This window comes from Parasteatoda tepidariorum, chromosome 9 (genome assembly GCF_043381705.1).
Source record: "Parasteatoda tepidariorum isolate YZ-2023 chromosome 9, CAS_Ptep_4.0, whole genome shotgun sequence".
Classification (NCBI taxonomy): Eukaryota; Metazoa; Arthropoda; class Arachnida; order Araneae; family Theridiidae; genus Parasteatoda; species Parasteatoda tepidariorum.
The window spans coordinates 16,122,083-16,140,396 of NC_092212.1; the positions used below are offsets into that span (position 1 = coordinate 16,122,083).

Consider the following 18,314-nt stretch of genomic DNA (forward strand, 5'->3'; position numbering starts at 1 on the left):
ATCGGTGTTTGTTGACTTTCACATAGTCGCTTTGGTGAATGTCCGAAATATTTATTACATCCGATTTGATACTAATTTATTCGCGGATAGAATTACATTTGTTCAATATTTTAATATTTATTGACGATAGATTCGAAGAAATATCAGTCTTTGGAGTATTGGGCAAATGTATACCGGGAAATGGCACTTGACCTTAAAAAAACATCAGTGTAGGGTCGGGCAGTGGCACTGCACCTTAAAAAAATATCAGTGCAGGGTATACCGGGCAGTCGTGGCACTTAACTAGACCTAGTATATATTTCAGACATTTACCAAAGGTCTAGTCAATCATCTAAATTATTTGGCATGATACAAGAAAGGGACAAATTGATAATAAACAAGAGATAAATAAGTTATAAATAAAATTTTAAAAAAGTACATGAAAAAGGGGGAAAAACTTATTAAAAATTCTGGATTTACCTGAGAAATAAAAAGGGAAGTTGAACTCATAATCTTCCTACCTCACCTCATCCTAGTTGGCCTTCATTGGTGCACAGAGGCCACGTCAAAGCTTATTTTAACACGTTCACGCCGGGGTGACCCACCAGTGGTCATGATAGATTGTCTCATCGGGCGGCGCACCGGAGTAAAAACTGGTAACAAATAAATTTCATTTTTTAGTTTTTTTCCGGAAATAATAAAAATCCTTAACTACCAATTGTTTTTAACTTTTTATATTGAATTGCTTCTTCGCCTTTTTAAGTTTTCTTACAGTGAATTGTTATTGCTGAGAATAGATTAACTCCTCCCGAATATTATCTAATTTCGAAATAGTTTTTCAACCAGTTTTTTTTCTTTTCCGTCCCATAAAATTTCTTTCTGTATCTACAGAAAATCCTTAGTAGTTGGAGTCTCTGTAAGCTAGTTACTATTATAATAATTGTGAGGGACACTGGATGGCCTGAGAAACAGTTCTGAAACACGAGAAACAAAAATTCCAAAAGAGATCAAAAGAAGAATTTTTTTCTTTCTAATTTTATCTAATTAATCGCTGAAAAGAATGATCAAAGGATTTTCTTTCTAAATGTATATTATTGATAATGTCGATAAATTATGGTAGTTAAGAATGCAAAATTAAATGAAAAAATTGAATAGAATGATAAAAATATATTTTTTTTAAATCAGATCACTTTCCATCGCTGGAATACCTTTAATTCCTTAAAAAAATTCTACTATTAATATTCGTCAGGTATGAAATCGGCCGGCTCAAATATCTAACAAATTCCTTCCAAATTTAGGAAATTTATTACATTTACTATCTTTTTGTGTTGCAGGAAATAAGTGGGCGTGTGATTGCCGCCTTTTGTGGATCAAAGAATGGAGTGAACATGCTAAGTTAATAAATTTAAATAATGAATTCAATTGTTCATCACCACTCATTTTGAAATCAAAAATGTTGAATAGATTGACAAAGCAAGATCTATCCTGGCCGAACGAAGACTGCCCAACTCGTTTTTGTGAATGTTCATGTGTTCCTCACCAAGACGAGGGATATGCATATGTAAATTGCTCTTCAAGAAGACTGAGTCGAGTATTTACTATTTTTTTTTCAGAAAATCTATTTGGTTATTTAACTTTATAATTGCATAATATTTAGCTAAATTAAAAACAAAGCTTTGTTGAAAATGGAATTCTGAAAAGTTACTGAATTTCTTTTCATGTTTTAAATCCGCCTCCCTGGTAACAATTTTATCTTGCCCTCTTATAACCCTCTTATAATAATCTTATTTTATATTAACAATTTTATCAGTTGTGCTTAAATTCGCCTCAACATGGGTACTACAGGTTGACCTGAAAATCATCACGTATCGAGTCTGTAAAATAAATTGAAGCCTTAAAGTAAGTAAACAATGAGTCACTTTTTGAAGGAATCTGAGAGACACTGACCTTTCACATAGGCCGCGAAAAACAGCTGACTGACAGCGTATAACATGATAAAAAACTATAAAACTTACACTCTTTTACGGAATTGCAGAAAATTTATTCAAAATTTAATTAATTATTGTGATTCTTGGTTTAATAAATTCAATTTAGTAGATTTTGATCCACCACTATTTCTACAAAATCCGTAGGCTTATATAATTCACCACTTTTGTCAGAATTGTCATGATAAACCTTCTACAAAAATAGCAAAATTAATTTGTAGTTATTTACCGTGGCCTAAAGGGCAAGCAAGCCATGTAAAATTATCGTGTCGTTCAACGTGTTTATTGCAATTTGTCTAGCTAAATATTTTTACATAAAGTTCTTCAAAATCAGTATGTTTAACTTAATTTTGTCACATTTTTATACTATTTTTAGTCTTGAATTAGTATTTTTATAGCTGTAGATTATTTCAAAAGTGAATTTTTTCAAAAAATGTAATTTAATCCAAGAAAGAAAAAAAAAGTTTGCAAAATGTGATTATTAAATGAAAAGTACCTATTGATATCGGTCACCGACTCATTAGGTTTGAGGAAAAAGTGGCTACTAAGTTATTAAAAGTCTTCTGCGTATACAAAGAAGGATCAATATAGAGGTGTCTAGGCCTTCGAATATTGGTCTCAGAATGGCTTCAAAATTGGACCAAGATTCATTTTTGTCTAGGACCAGTTACAAAATAATACACCCAATATTGGCCCTAGATTGTATGCCGATAAGGGATGTAGATAAAAATTTAGTTTGGTCGAATATTGAGCCATGTCCAAAAACACTCTTTTACCTGTTTTTAAACCAATTTCTAATTTTTCTTCTTCAGATTTTCTTATTTTTTCAAGGCCCTAAACGCAAACATTTGCAAAATTTTCTATTTATTTAATTATTTCAACCCATTTGAAAAAATACAGTAGAAGTAAAATAAACGTGCCGCTATAGGAATGTGAGTTGCATGTTTGTAATTATAGAAATATTAATTTCTTAGAAAACTTACTCACGTAGAGAAAAATATAAACATGAAAGAAAGAAATAATTATTGTCAAGTATAAAATTATATGATCGAATCCAATAATGTTAGGTTATGTACAAGAAAAATTTTCAAAAATCTCTGGTTAAAAGCGGGTGAAGGTAGCTCTAATTGAAGTGCATCATAAGTAGGCATTTAATTCGCGTTTAGCCAAAACTTACAACACACTAAGATGAAGTTTGCCAACTTCTCCGATTTCTACAAAAGTTTTAATAAGTTAGTGGAGAATTGTATAGTTAACTTTTAAATAAGGATAATTCCGCCTACTGTATAAAAAAGTCTTCACGAGATGACTGCAAAAAAGGTTGCACTTCATGCGATACTTTGAATTCTTGATATGTAGCGGTGGAAAAATTATTTGAAATAAAATATACCAAACTAAAAATCACTTAAAATTCATTACCACTGGAAAATATTTTTTTTTTCAAAGTGGAGATAGTTGGCACATTCGTAAGAAAATTAGATGGCTTGAAACGCGAAAATGTTTAACCCTATCGGTCCGACTATCACAAATACGTGCCAGCATAAAACCGTATCAATCAGGGTAAAAAGATAAAACTGGTAATCAAAGTATTTCTTTAGCAGTTTATTTGTGGGCGGAGTTAAAATTGTTTCATTTATTTAATTCACCATTACTTAGTTCAAATTAAAACTATTTAGTTATACTTTGAATTAACATTGATTATATATATGATTAAACTAACAATAATTAAAGTAAAAGCAAAGTAAGTATGTCAAATGAGCAACGACTACATTTAAGTTACCGTTTTTTATTTAATTACAACTTGATTCTGATTTTGTACGAATGCTTTTCTTAATCAACCGTCCCCAAGGGGTTAACATTTTTCGGAACAGTAAATTGCGATCGAAAATTTTGATCAAGAAATAAATTAATAGCGACAATAGACAATAATCTTACTGCAACGATATACTTTGTCTCTTTAATGTTTAAAGAATAGTGCACGCGTTTAAAAGCAATTAGTTTTACATTTCTAGAAGTTTGCTGTATGCCTTAACCCTTTCAATACGGCGAAAAATCAGTCCAAGTGCTCCCCATTACCGGGATCAGTTATTTCTCCTCCAAGCAATTATTAGATAAAATAACTTTTATGCCTAAAAGGTTGAAGGTTTTGGAGACGCATAAACGTCCCCATAACAGCGCGCAATCAATAACAATTATTTCACAACCTTCATTGATGGGACAGCATATGTCCCGCCGTAAGCCCAAAGCATCTTAACCCCGGGACAGGGTATGTCCCGGCCGGAATTCTGGAGTCAATAACTCATTTTTATTGACATATTACTTAAAATTTTGATGATTATTTTAGGCATCGTTTATTTTTATAAACATTTTCATGTACATTTGCATTAACATTTTTATTAACATATTTATTTATAAACACTTTTCGAAATTAACAGTTATAAAATAAGAAAGGTAAAAATTTGAAAAAATTGAAAGTAGTAGAGGAACAACAGTATAAAGTCTGGATTTCTTGAGGGTGTGGTAGAGCTGGAAACAATTCTTGCACAGTGCTACTACGTTGCAAGAGGTACACACTATTTTCGAGCGTGCCTCTTTATTCATTTTTGCACACCATGCACAGCTTCTGCGGGCTTTTCCCTCAATTGGGAAATGGTTTCCAACATTGAAAAGTTTCGCTGACATAGTTATGGAGGAGGAGGGCCTTTGCTTATTGACTTCTTTGCTCGCATTTCCAAATGTTCTTCCTTTCCATTTCTATACTTTCGTTCGTACATTGGGCAATGTAAATGAATAAGCTTTTGGGAAAAATCTTCATGAATGAAACCACTTCGGTGGCTTCGTTGCCAATATAGAAATTTGTGTGACCCTTGATGTAAGTAACCAGTGGCATTTGTGGTGCAAAGTTAGTTGGATGGGACTATGAAAATGATGGTGGATTCTGGTTCTCAACTTCATCATCAAACAAATCATTGTTCACAAAAACAATCAATCAGCGTTTTCAGTTTCAGAAGACTCACTAATATAAGCGAGCTGTGTCAACTTGTTATCACGGTAAATTCTCTTTCGACTCACTTCGACCCTTAATCAGAGGAAGCAGCCTTCGAATAAGCCTACGAATTATTTAGAAATAGTGGTGGCTGTAAACCTAATAAATTGAATTTATTAAAACAAAAATCACAATTAATAAACTACCACTCGAAAATATTTATTCGCTGTCCGGAGCAAGCTGTCGGCTTGCTTGATTAGACCTGGAACGATTGACGTGAGAAATTTATGGACTCAGAACGATGAGACGGCCTTAAAATCGGTTTGGAGACCAAAGTGGGCGTTATTTTCTATCCTAGATATNAAGCTGTCGACTTGCTTGATTAGACCTGGAACGATTGACGTGAGAAATTTATGGACTCAGAACGATGAGACGGCCTTAAAATCGGTTTGGAGACCAAACTGGGCGTTATTTTCTGTCATAGATATTTTTCAGTAACTGGGACATATGTTGTCCCAGCCTTAATATCAAAAATTTACCAAACTGGGATAGCACATGTCCCGTCCGGTACGAAAGGGTTAAATTAGTGTTACCAGACTGGCTACAATGTACCGGAACAGGTTAAGCTATTTAAATTTATCGGTAATAAAACTCAAATTGAATCAAATTTGCTAAAACAAGAATCAATTATAAATATAAAAAATAAAATGTTGAGCAGAATGCAATTGGCAGTATAAATTGGTTTATTGGAATTGCATACATTTTCAGGCTTGTGTAATACATTTAGGCTTAAAAACCTTTGCTAAATAGAAGGACAGATAGCAAAATGCAGAGAATGATATCAAGAAAATACATCCAGGGTAACATCGGGGTTCAAACCCACTCCCTAGACGCTTTGTACAGAGCTAGGAAAGCGATACAGGGAGGCGCCAAATATCAATCATTAACCAATCCTGTATACATTTCTTAGAATAAGTGTTTTGCCCTTGTAGGTAAAACAATTTAAAACATACCTTTTAAAATTAAAGATTTTTACGTTGAAATATAAACGTTTCTACAAATAAGAAGAATCTCAGCGACCGTACAAAGTGGCCCCTATACCACTCCTGTTTTTACCTCATCAATCTCCATACCTGCAAACATTCATTCATACTTTTCGAGAATGGATTTTCCCAGTGGTAGTAAAACAATTACCGAAAAACAGTTTTACTCAAAAAGATATTTATATTTTAACCAGGGTGAAGTTTGCTATAGTGAGGTCTTATATGCTTTTTGTATATCTGTTGTAATTATTTATGTGTAGTGGTGGTCAAACTCATTTATAATTATTAATATAATTCAAAAGGTTTAGTGAAATAACATGAATTTTGTGAGCACTTTAAATATGAAAAAAAGAATCTTCCGGGAAAACCGGAAGAGTTGGCATCTCCTTCTTTTCCCACCTATTTCAGGGACGATGTTTATCATTTTATTATGATTAGAAATGTTCCATTAATCAATTGCAATGAATTTTATGTGGAAAAAAAAGATTATGTTAGCACCTTAATTTTTTTTAAAAAAAAAGCCTTATAGGGACGTGATAGCCTGGTTGGTTGGCCTCTGGGCTCATATAAAAGAATTCGTTTGTTCGATCCCTGACCGGCCGAAGACCTCCCGTCTAGTAAATGGTGACTGATGCACATTAAATCCGTTGAATAGCAAAGTCTCACATGTTTCCATAATAAATCAATAACTCTGAGGGTACTGATCCAGGAGTTTCCTTGTCTTCTGGATAGGTTCAATTATAGTAAAATGTGAGATTTGAGTAAAATTTATGCTTTTTCAAACTGTAAAATGATAATTAAAAAATATCTTTTTATCTATAGTTTTTTCACAGTTTCTTCGTATTTTCCTTGTTTAGATTGGAATAAGAATAAAGGATAATGTTAACAGCAAAATTTTCTGAAAGCTGAAAAAGCTGATATTAAATTTTGCAGTGAAAATAATTTTTATTTAAAACACATAGGATCACACTTGAAAAGTTATTTTAAAGTAAAATTGATTTTATTACTTTAACTGTTTTAAAAATAGTTAGGTAAACTTATTTTAAACTAAATATTTTTCAAAAAGATTATGTTTAATTTACATATCTGTGATTACTTTTTCGTTTTTAATTTGACATACAATTTTAAAATAGTATCAAATTCATATAGGTTATGGATTGCAACTTTTTGCATCATATATGTTATGATATAAAAAGTTGCAATCCATACAAATCAAAAGTTTTTTGACGAGTATTAAATAAAATATTAAACAATTACAAAGAATGTCATGCAAAAGTTTTTTTTATGGAATTATTTTTAGAAAAACAAATTTTATAATTGTGTGCAAATTTTATTCGTTTAAACTGTTTTTAAGATAAAAATTAAGGGGTCCGAACATTTGACCGCTCTCCCGACCATATTTATTGGATTGCATAATATCAGATTGACCATTGCATAAATATCACGAACAGATTTATCGAATTGCGTCTAACCCCTAAATTTTGGGGTTCAGAAATCCGAATGCATCAAATAAAAAGGTAGGTTCATTCATAGAAATCGCATTTTTTGGGTCTGTTTTCGTAATTTAAAATATTATTCATGGAAATTAGCATATTTGAGTTCACCCCCTCGATCCATTAAGAAAGTGAAGATCCGATCATTATGTCAAATGTTATTCTGCGTGGTCCGTTTCATACTTTGCGCATTGTATACGTACATAATGTTTAAGATATTTCTATTCATTAAAATTTCTTACCATTTTGTTAGATTCCTAGTAGATTTCCAGAACTGACGATTGAACTAAATCTTCGAGAAAACTTTTTGTATAATCCAATCGAGCTCAACCTTCCTCCTATGTCCAAGCTACGTACCTTGAATCTGGAACGCAACTTTATTTCACAATTGGACTTTAGTCTTCCGAATAACGTAGAGGTTCTCTTACTGGCAGAAAACAATATCACAAGATTCTTCAACAATCCGCCGTCTAATATCAAGACTTTCACCCTATCTCATAATCCATGGCAGTGTGACTGTGATACTCTTCCTTTCAGAAAGTGGATGATGGCGGAAAGCTCTAAGGTAAGTTTGGCGGAAAGCTCTAAGGTAAGAGTTTGTATACGGTAAGAATTCCCCTCGCCACAAAGTCTGAGATCGTTTGCTGCAATGGAAACAAGAATAGCGCATTTCAGGGAGGGTAGCTTCTTTTCACTCTAGGGGTAACAGAGTAGATCGAAGAAAGGATTCCTTTTCTCTCGCCGATCAGAAACAAAGCCTATCCAATGCAATGACCCCACAACCCTAATTAAAATACCTCGTTGCCATAGTCACCACCACTGGTCCAGACGGATGACTAGGGAAGTTCTTATTTTAGACAAACTATATAACTCTCTAGCCGTAACTTCATCTAGCTGTTATATTATCTTTTTATAAAGTCGTGGAAGAATTCTTCACAGCAACTATCTCTCTCTTTATACACACACACACACACACACACATATATATATATATATATATATATATATGTGTGTGTGTGTGTGTGTGTGTGTGTGTATATGTGTGTGTGTGTGTGTGTGTGTGTGTGTGTGTGTGTGTGTGTGTGTGTGTGTGTGTGTGTGTGTGTGTGTGTGTGTGTGTGTGTGTGTGTGTGTGTGTGTGTGTGTGTGTGTGTGTGTGTGTGTGTGTGTGTGTGTGTGTGTGTGTGTGTGTGTGTGTGTGTGTGTGTGTGTGTGTGTGTGTGTGTGTGTGTGTGTGTGTGTGTGTGTGTGTGTGTGTGTGTGTGTGTGTGTGTGTGTGTGTGTGTGTGTGTGTGTGTGTGTGTGTGTGTGTGTGTGTGTGTGTGTGTGTGTGTGTGTGTGTGTGTGTGTGTGTGTGTGTGTGTGTGTGTGTGTGTGTGNTTTTTAACACAATACTTCTTAAAATGTCAAAAGTTTGAATTATTTTCAGATTTTAGATGTAAACGAGACCCGATGTAGCTTTGAAGAAGACAGAGAAAGTCTGAGAGGGAAAGTAATAATTACTCTGAGTGAAATCGAGCTTTGTCCTAAACTGATACGGAACTATATCTTAATGGGAGTAGGTGGTGCGGGTAAGTATCAATACCAATCATTTCTTGAACTACAAAAAAGTTATGCGAAAAGTTTCTTTTCCTTTATCATCTATGTTGTTGTTTCTAATGCCACTTTGTACCTATATCAGCAAGTAACCTCGGTGAAATTAAGCGAATTTAATGGTGAGGGTGCATTTCATGTTTATCAGTGGTGTCATCTATGGCCAAAAATACGACTTCAGCTGTACACTCCTCACAGCCCGTTTAAAAGGCGGAGTCATTCATATATCCATTCATTCATCCACAGATCGCTATTCTAACCTGAACCAGATAACAATCAATCTCCATTTACAGTACCCCAGAGGTATAATTTGTTATGGGAAAATGGAGGACTTTATGATCCGACAGATTCAACATGCACCTGTTACCATTTAAGACACGGAGAGTTTTCAGCTGTCCGGGCTCAGGACCTCTTACACATGCGCCTGAGACCCTGCCAACCAGAGTATACCGGCCCTTCCATCATATAAACCACTGTATAGATAGTTCAAAAATCAAAAAAATCCCAGAAATCCCCCCCCCCAAAAAAAACGGTATTAAACCAATTGCAAACTGTTGGGTACCCTTTATATTGTAAATGATAATCCAGATAGTATGCAACACTACGTTAAACGTTGTATTTTCATTTGGATGGTATATAAAGGCTGACTAATAAATCTTTTTTAAACTTGATAGAACTATTAGTATGCAAAATGTAACAAAAATTAGATTTTTTCGTCGTTTACTGAAAACCTTCTTTTTGCCTGTTTCTTCCTTCTAACTTTGTTCAATCTCTGAAGTGCAGAATTATGTTTGTGTTGAAAACTTGTAATCAGACCCAATTGATTTTACTTTTTCGCTTTTAGTGTTTTCAAGAAAGTGTATAACAGTCTGCGTAAATAAACCATGTTTAACTGATGGTTATAAATTTTAAGAGAAATCTTGGGAATATGAATTTATCCTCGGTTTGGAAACTCAGTTTTCTACTGTTAATTTGCAAAGGATGACTAATTCGTGATTTCAGAAGGTTTTTCTAGCCCTGTTTTGCACACTCAGATTCAATCTCGCTATGAAAGGGTTGTTTTTGCAAAATTAACGCGAACATTGGTAGCACAGCTAAATTTCAATCTTGCAGGGTTTATTTGCTAATCATTTATAACCCTTGTATAGGGGTTGCGATAAAGGTTCCTGCTGACATTAAAATTAACCTTGCACTGCTATCTGGGATTACTCGACCTCATGTTTTAGGCTTTGGATGGATTGGGAAGAGGGGGGATAATATTATAAATCAACTTTGTAAGAACAATTTGTATTTTAGAGCTTTCTTTGTTTTATTAAAACTGATTTATTAAATTGAACCAAACAACAAAGTAGAAAAGAAAAGAAAACAAGCAAATGAAGTTGACATTATTCATGTATATAGTGTATATTTCGATTTTATTATTACTTTGTAGAATTCTACCCAGAAAATATTACCTTAATATTAGTCCTATGCCTCAATATTGTTCTCAAACGTTTCAGGATATTAAAAAATATATCGAAAACAAATTTAGAGAGGGAAATTTATTTCTCCTCTCTCTTATCATTTAAATGTATTGGTGTGTTGAATAAATTTAAATCAAATTTACAAAATAAAGAATCATACATTGAAACATTAACTCAGCTACCACTAGAAGAAATTTTTCCAAAAAGCGCACAAAGTTGACAGCCCAGCTTTTTTTCGGCCAGATTCGATAAAACTAGAGAGTAAAGTTAATGTGGGCAATTTTTTTTTATTTTCCAGTAAAGCTTTCTAATCATTATTTTGAACAAATAAAAAAAACTGTTATTTCAATTTGAATGTTTGTCAAAATTTTGAATGATATGTTAGCTAATTTTAGGTGTATATATTATTAATAATCTATTTTCAAAAAATAATTGTTTTTATCCCCACCTTGCAGTGATTCTAATAATGACAGTGGCCTCCATTTTATTGTATTTCCGATATCGATATCATTTAAAAGTGTGGCTCTATTCGAGAGGATGGAAATGTTTCAAGAAACGAGACAGAAGAGATGATGGAAAACTATTCGATGCTTATATTTCGTTCACTGATGAAGACGCTGCTAGGGTCCGAAAACACTTTCTGCCAGGCAAGTTTAAAAATGTTTAAACATCTCAGCTTCTTATTTTACATTTTCTTAAAACAATTCATAATCGTGTGGTAGCAAAATCCTCAGAACGTCAGATTGAAATTTTATATTATTTTGAAGTGAGACAAAAGCAGGCCTTGCTAACTAATATGCTTTTTACAAAATATTTTATAGAGTGTTAGACATTTAAGAAAAAAATGCTTTCAGAATTGTTTGCAATTTAGCCAACATTTTAAAAGCCCTACCACGAAAGAACTGGTGCAAAGTGATAAATGACTTTTAGGTTCATGCACAACACGTACATGAACTTTTAAATAATTTATATACAGTAGTGTGGAAAATAAGTTTAAATGAACAAAAAATAATATATTTAAACATACAAATAGTTACCACTACAATAAACTTTTACAAAAAGTGTTGAAAGTTGGCAGCCCTGCGAAAGGTATTGTAAAACAGAGTTACAAAATACTGACATATTTTTATTAAAGTGTGATGAAAATTAAAGGAGAATTTGATGAAAATTGAATATTTATGTCTCTAATTTTTTTAAGAATAGTTGCCAAGTGCCCGATTTTCGGGGAATATTTATTTTTTCTATTTCAAGGGATAACAAAATATAATTTTTAATAACTCTGCCTTGATAATATATTTAAACAATTGAAGGATATAGATGCTTATCAAAATAATGGATAAACTTCTATATTAACTCTAGATAAACTATCCAAGCGTCCTTGCTGACTCATCGAAAGCTCTGTAGCGTGGAGGTAGTGGGTTTTAGTCCCACTGAAATTACAACAAGCCTCTTCGCATGTCTTGCACAACCCTGCATGTGTACTAGTAAAATAATGCTAATACTAGTGAAATAATGTTTGGTATGGTTCTGCAAGTCCTGATTAACTTTTTACAACATTTTGTTTGCTGTTTTATTATTGGCTTACGTCGCACTAAACCTACACAATGGGCTATTGGCGACGGTCTGGGAAATATTCCTGAGGATGATCTGAAGACGAGCCATCAGAATTGGGATCCTCTGCAGAGGGGATTGCACCCCCGCTTCGGTAGCCCGACGACCTGCACCTAAATTATATGAAAACAGACAACAAAATGACATAATTTGCTGCCTGCTTGTTGACGTCACAAAACCTATAAGACGCTGATTGGTTAAGGGAGGAAAAACTTGGATGGAAAGTAGAACATGCTCTACTATCGTCCAAGAAGTTGGACCAAGTTTTTGGATGATTGTTTACACGATCCAAGCTCGCAAAGGGGTGGCTTCCCTGCTTCGGTAGCAAAACGGCCTGCAGGAAGTCGAGCTTTTCACGGTAGAACAGTTAAACGAAAATCAACACCACACACCCTAGGCGCACTGACCGCAGCCAGTGATGCTGGAATTCGTTGTGCTACTATGAACAGTGTCTAAACAATCAGTCCACAGAGGAACTGTTTGCAATTATAAATGTCATTTTACAGAGTTTTATGAATTTTTTGTCAAATTATATTATTGAATTTACGGTGGTAGCAATAATTTTGTTTCTTATGACATAAATTTATATTTTTATACCATTTTTCTAAGCANGGTACAAAGTGATAAATGACTTTTAGGTTCATGCACAACACGTACATGAACTTTTAAATAATTTATATACAGTAGTGTGGAAAATAAGTTTAAATGAACAAAAAATAATATATTTAAACATGCAAATAGTTACCACTACAATAAACTTTTACAAAAAGTGTTGAAAGTTGGCAGCCCTTTCGAAAGGTATTGTAAAACAGAGTTACAAAATACTGACATATTTTTTATTAAAGTGTGATGAAAATTAAAGGAGAATTTGATGCAAATTGAATATTTTTGTTTTTAAATTTTTTAAGAGTAGTTACCAATTGTCCCGATTTTTGGGGAATATTTATTTTTTATATTTCAAGGGATAACAAAATGTAATTTTTAATAACTCTGTCTTGATAATATATTTAAACAATTAAAGGATACATATACTTATCAAAATAATGGATATACTAACTCTAGATAAACTATCCAAGCGTCCTTGCTGACTCACCGAAGGCTCTGTAGCTTGGAGGTCGTGAGTTTGAGTATCACAGAAATTTCTACTTATATCTTCGCATGTCTTGTACAACCCTGCATGTGTACCAGTAAAATAATGCTAATACTAGTAAAATAATGTTTGGTATGGTTTTGCAAGTGTTGATGAATGTTTTCCAATATTTTGCTTGCTCTTTTTATTATTGGTTTACGCCACACTAAAGCTGCACAATGGACTATTGGTGACGGTCTGGGAAACATTCCTGAGGATGATCTGAAGACAAGCCATCAGAATTTTGATCCTCGCAAAGGGGTGGCTTCCCTGCTTCGGTAGCATAACGACCTGCAGGAAGTTGAGCTTTTCACGGTAGAACAGTTTAACGAAGATCAACACCACACACTCTAGGCGCACTGACCACAGCCAGTGATGCTGGACTGATGCTGGGAAACATTCCTGAGGATGATGTGGAGACGAGCCATCAGAATTGGGATCCTCTGCAGAGGGGATTGCACCCCCGCTTCGGTAGCCCGACGACCTGCACCTAAATTATATGAAAACAGACAACAAAATGACATAATTTGCTGCCTGCTTGTTGACGTCACAAAACCTATAAGACGCTGATTGGTTAAGGGAGGAAAAACTTGGATGGAAAGTAGAACATGCTCTACTATCGTCCAAGAAGTTGGACCAAGTTTTTGGATGATTGTTTACACGATCCAAGCTCGCAAAGGGGTGGCTTCCCTGCTTCGGTAGCAAAACGGCCTGCAGGAAGTCGAGCTTTTCACGGTAGAACAGTTAAACGAAAATCAACACCACACACCCTAGGCGCACTGACCGCAGCCAGTGATGCTGGAATTCGTTGTGCTACTATGAACAGTGTCTAAACAATCAGTCCACAGAGGAACTGTTTGCAATTATAAATGTCATTTTACAGAGTTTTATGAATTTTTTGTCAAATTATATTATTGAATTTACGGTGGTAGCAATAATTTTGTTTCTTATGACATAAATTTATATTTTTGTACCATTTTTCTAAGCAGCATAAATTTTTATTTAAATTTGTTTTCACCGATATTACAAATAAATAAATTAAACATTCATGTAAACATATGATAATTAAATGACGGTTTGTTTAATATCTCGCAAAATAAAAAAATGGTCTATAATTGTAATTCAAATACCATTTCGCTAATATTTGGGAAGTTTTCTATGTCGGGTATGTTCAATGTAATTTTTGTGTCACTACCACTAGTAAAAACATATCTTATTTGGTGTAAAATTTGTCAGCTATGCTCTATTGTTTCATACATTTAGGAAAATGTTCCAGTTTTAACCCTAAACAGGTAGACAGGATTTGATAATAATATGGGATTTCATAACTTCTATTTAAAAGAAAATTAAATACGATTTCACATATGAAAACAACACACTGCTGTTTTTTTTCATTAGATCAGCATTTAATTTTTTATCCTCTACTTTTTTTCTCTATTTTTTGCTTCATTTTATTCATCCTTTTCATATTCTTCTTCTTCTCAATTTCTTCTACTTATACTCATTCTCTTCTTAATTCTACTTCAACTCATTCTCTTCTCCTACTTCTGCTCATTCTCTTCAACATATTCTCTTCTTCTCGTCTTCTTCTTTTTTTTCCTTCGCCCCTCTTTTACTTTTTCTTTTACATCATCATCTGCTTCTTCTTCTGCTACATCTTCTTATTCTTATTCGTATTCCAAATGCATGAAAAATATTTTTTAAGCTAGAAGGAGGTAATAAAATGTTTTTGTAACCATTGATTGTTTTCGTTATTCTATATTTTATACTTCTTTTTTTTCTTCCTTTTCATATTCTTCTACTTCTTCTACTTCTACTCTTCTTAATTCTACTTCAACTCTTTTCCTTCTACTCCTTCAACTCATTCTCTTCTCCTATTTCTGCTCATTCTCTATAACTCATTCTCTCTTTGTTTTCTTCTTTTTTTTTTCCTTCGCCCTTCTTCTGCTTTTTCTTCTACACCATCATCTTCTTTCTCTTTTCCTACATCTTCTTATTCTAATTCCGAATGCATGAAAGATATTTTTTTACGTTGAAGCAGTTAATAAACTGTTTTTTAAACCATTGATTGTTTTGCATTTTCTTAGAGCTGGAAGAGAAATATCCATTTTATAAATTATTTGTCCCCCAGAGAGACCTCAAAGCAGGAAATTTTGAAATGAACTATCTAATGGAACGAGTGGTGGATAGCAAACGAACAGTCATTTTACTCACTAAGTAAGTGTCATTCTCTTAACTATTTTTAGCCTAAATTCAATCAATATAAAAGCAGTTTAACACAGTGAGATCAGCTGTCCGTGTGATTGTTGGATAAGTAGTTTGAGCACTTTGCTGGAGAAAATTAAAGTAATTGGAAATAATAAGAAGCTTGATCAAAACTTTAGTTTGCTAGTTATAGATGGGGATGAGGTTCATGCACTTGTCTCAATGATATGATATAGGTAAAGCCATGATCCACTTAGCTTAAAGACTTTTACTACCATTTTTTCTCATTTAGGGATCTGCTATTTGTTTAAGTTTAACGCACTACAAAAGTTAAAAAGTGATTAAATAAAAAAATAATTACATTTATGAATACTTAAATGAACTATGCTTTAAATTTATTATCTGATAAAATAATTAAAATTCCTTAATAACCAATAAATTTAATAATTGAAGGAACTGTTTTCTTTATCGAAACAAAAATGTTTTATTCCTAGAGATCATTCTTACAAATGTAGAAATGGCAACTTGATAGACTTTAAGTGATAACAAAATTCATGTTTTAAAATTTGATTCTAGGTTTAGAAAATTAATTTTATTTACCACTCCATAAAACTAANTGGTAATGGGTTAACATTAATTTACTACCTAAAATTACTCGTGTAAAACTTGTTATTATTGCATAGATGCCAACTTGCTAAGCTTTGTAGTAAAATATTTTCCAGTGGTAATAAAATTTGAGTAATTTTAGGTTGTTATTTTTCATTTTAAGTAATATTTTCATTACTATACATGGTGGTCCTAAAATATATGCCAAAAATGTAAAGGTAGATAGAGGGGACCTAAATAAGCATATCGTATAGGATTGTGTGTGCGGTAATGCCGCCTTAAGCCGGTAGGGATCGCTGATGGCTGCGGCTTACAAAAGCGCTTGGTAGCTGGATTCATCATTTCCGCACGAATCTGAAACATCACGCATCGTTTCACCAATGTGGAGCTTGCTGACATGCATTTCATGTATGGGGCTGCTCAAGGAAACTGTTCAGAAGATGTACAGGGAGCGATTCCCGGATAGAAATCAGCCGGATCGTCGAGCGCACAAGTGGATAGTTTTATGCTTCCAGGCACTGGAAGATATCGCAGAACTCCTGCAGTGGAAGCCAGAATACTAAACACAGTAGAGAATAATCCTTCGACAAGCTCGAGAGCTGTAGGACGTGCGTTGTGTGTGAGCCATCAAATTATTTTGAGAACTTTACATGAAGACGGAATGCATCCGTATCATTTACAGAGAGTGCAAGCAATGACCCCTGACGATTATCTTCCACGTCTCTACTTTGCTCGTTGATACCTACAGCAGACGGCAGCCAATCCAACCTTTCCAGCAGATGTTTTATTTACTGATGAGGTCGGGTGTGTTTAACATCCGTAATTCTCACCTGTGGGCTCATGGCAACCCATATGGCGCAATAGCACACGCGTACCAAGAAAGGTTTTCCATTAAAGTTTGGGCAGGCATTGTGCACAATAACTTAGTACGACCGTACATTATACCTAGTCGTATAACTGGCCATACATACAACATCTTCCTACAGGAGGTTTTACCCTAACTTCTGGTAGATATTCCTCCAGCTGTTCGCAGACGAATGTGGTTCCAGCACGATGGAGTCCCAGCTCACTTCAATCGGAACGTCAGGAATCACCTGGACGCTGTCTACGGTCAGCATTGAACTGGTGTGTGCTATCCAGTTTCCTGGTCAACACGTTCTCCTGATTTAACCTGCTTGGAATTTTTCCTTTAGGGTCATATTAGAAGCCTGGTGTACGAGAGTCCCGTCATATCTGAAGAAGATCTGCGTGCGTGCGTGCGTGAAATGAATAACTAGTTATGTCCATTCATCGAATTCTGCCCCACATAAAATTCTGGTGGGGGAGTATTGTTGTGTAACAACCACTGCATTTATTAAATCTCAATTCACTAGTATATGAAACCTGTTGACTCAATTTAACAATAAGTACCTATATATGGATGACAACTGACAGGTTTGGTAGCCTAATTAAATTTATAATTAAGGTTTATTCTTTTTTTAAAACACACAACTTAATTGTTTCATTTTATTTTGAAAAATGCAGAAAAGGAAATAGTCTGCATTGAATCTGATGTCTGATTCTATTCTTGGATAGGCACTATCTGAGAAACGAGTTCTGCATGGAGATATTTAGAGTGGCATTTGCGAATTCACTGGAGAAGAAATTGCATCGGATCATCCTAGTGAAGTTTGGACCCCTTCCTCCCCAGAAAGAGATGGATCAGAGTCTGAAGCTAGTGATGAAATTTTCAAGGTGTCTCAAGTTCAGACAAAAGTTATTCTGGGAAATGTTGCGATACGAAATGCCTGAAAAAAGTTCGAATATTAATGATTATGAACTGCTAGATGACCAACCTGATGATGTGCCTTTGACACAAGAACTTTAAATACGTCGAGAAATTTTAGCTTAATAAATTTAACCTTTGATGGATCTATAATTTTATTTTTTCATAACTAAAATATATAAAAATTGCAGTTTGTGAGAAACATTGAAATATGCAGTCAGAAAAAAATTAAACATTATGAATTTATTCAGTTAATACATTTTGAATTTATTCAGTTTTGCATTGTAACTCCAGGAGCTCCCATGAGATACATGCTATTTTATTCATGGTAGTTAAAGATACAATTATATTAACTCCGGTTCAGAGGGGGTAGAGTTCAATCCTCGACTCCACTGAGACCCAATGAGTACATGCGATGTACGTGCTCGTAAAATCTGGGGAATCTATCGAACCTAT

At 34.0% G+C, this 18,314-nt stretch overlaps 3 protein-coding genes across 3 annotated transcripts in view; 2 read left to right on the forward strand and 1 right to left on the reverse strand.

The window, feature by feature from the left end:
• The window catches only part of LOC107445007 (protein toll-like), a 22,433-nt gene extending 21,839 nt beyond the window's left edge, over positions 1-594 (reverse strand). Inside the window, exon 1 of the mRNA XM_071185236.1 lies at positions 585-594. Coding sequence (XP_071041337.1) covers positions 585-594 — 10 coding nt within the window. The remainder of the gene's footprint in view (positions 1-584) is intronic.
• The window catches only part of LOC107445005 (protein toll-like), a 73,884-nt gene extending 55,896 nt beyond the window's left edge, over positions 1-17,988 (forward strand). Inside the window, exon 6 of the mRNA XM_071185140.1 lies at positions 17,669-17,988. Within this exon, the coding sequence (XP_071041241.1) occupies positions 17,669-17,960 (292 nt within the window). The 3' untranslated portion in view covers positions 17,961-17,988. The remainder of the gene's footprint in view (positions 1-17,668) is intronic.
• On the forward strand, positions 1,341-17,362 carry LOC107437227 (protein toll-like). Its single transcript, XM_071185237.1, has 6 exons — positions 1,341-1,570; positions 7,740-8,051; positions 8,916-9,057; positions 10,998-11,189; positions 15,370-15,499; positions 17,287-17,362. The coding sequence occupies exons 1-6, from the start codon at positions 1,433-1,435 to the stop codon at positions 17,360-17,362; spliced, it is 990 nt and encodes a 329-aa protein (XP_071041338.1). The 5' UTR covers positions 1,341-1,432.
• Positions 17,989-18,314: the final 326 nt, after the last annotated feature.

Coding starts and splice junctions, on each gene's coding strand:
- LOC107437227 (XM_071185237.1), top strand. CDS start 1,433: ATGTTGAATAGATTGACAAAGCAAGATCTATCCTGGCCGAACGAAGAC. Junction 9,058..10,997: donor AATGGGAGTAGGTGGTGCGG/GTAAGTATCAAT, acceptor CCCACCTTGCAG/TGATTCTAATAATGACAGTG. Junction 15,500..17,286: donor ACAGTCATTTTACTCACTAA/GTAAGTGTCATT, acceptor TTTTTCCTTTAG/GGTCATATTAGAAGCCTGGT.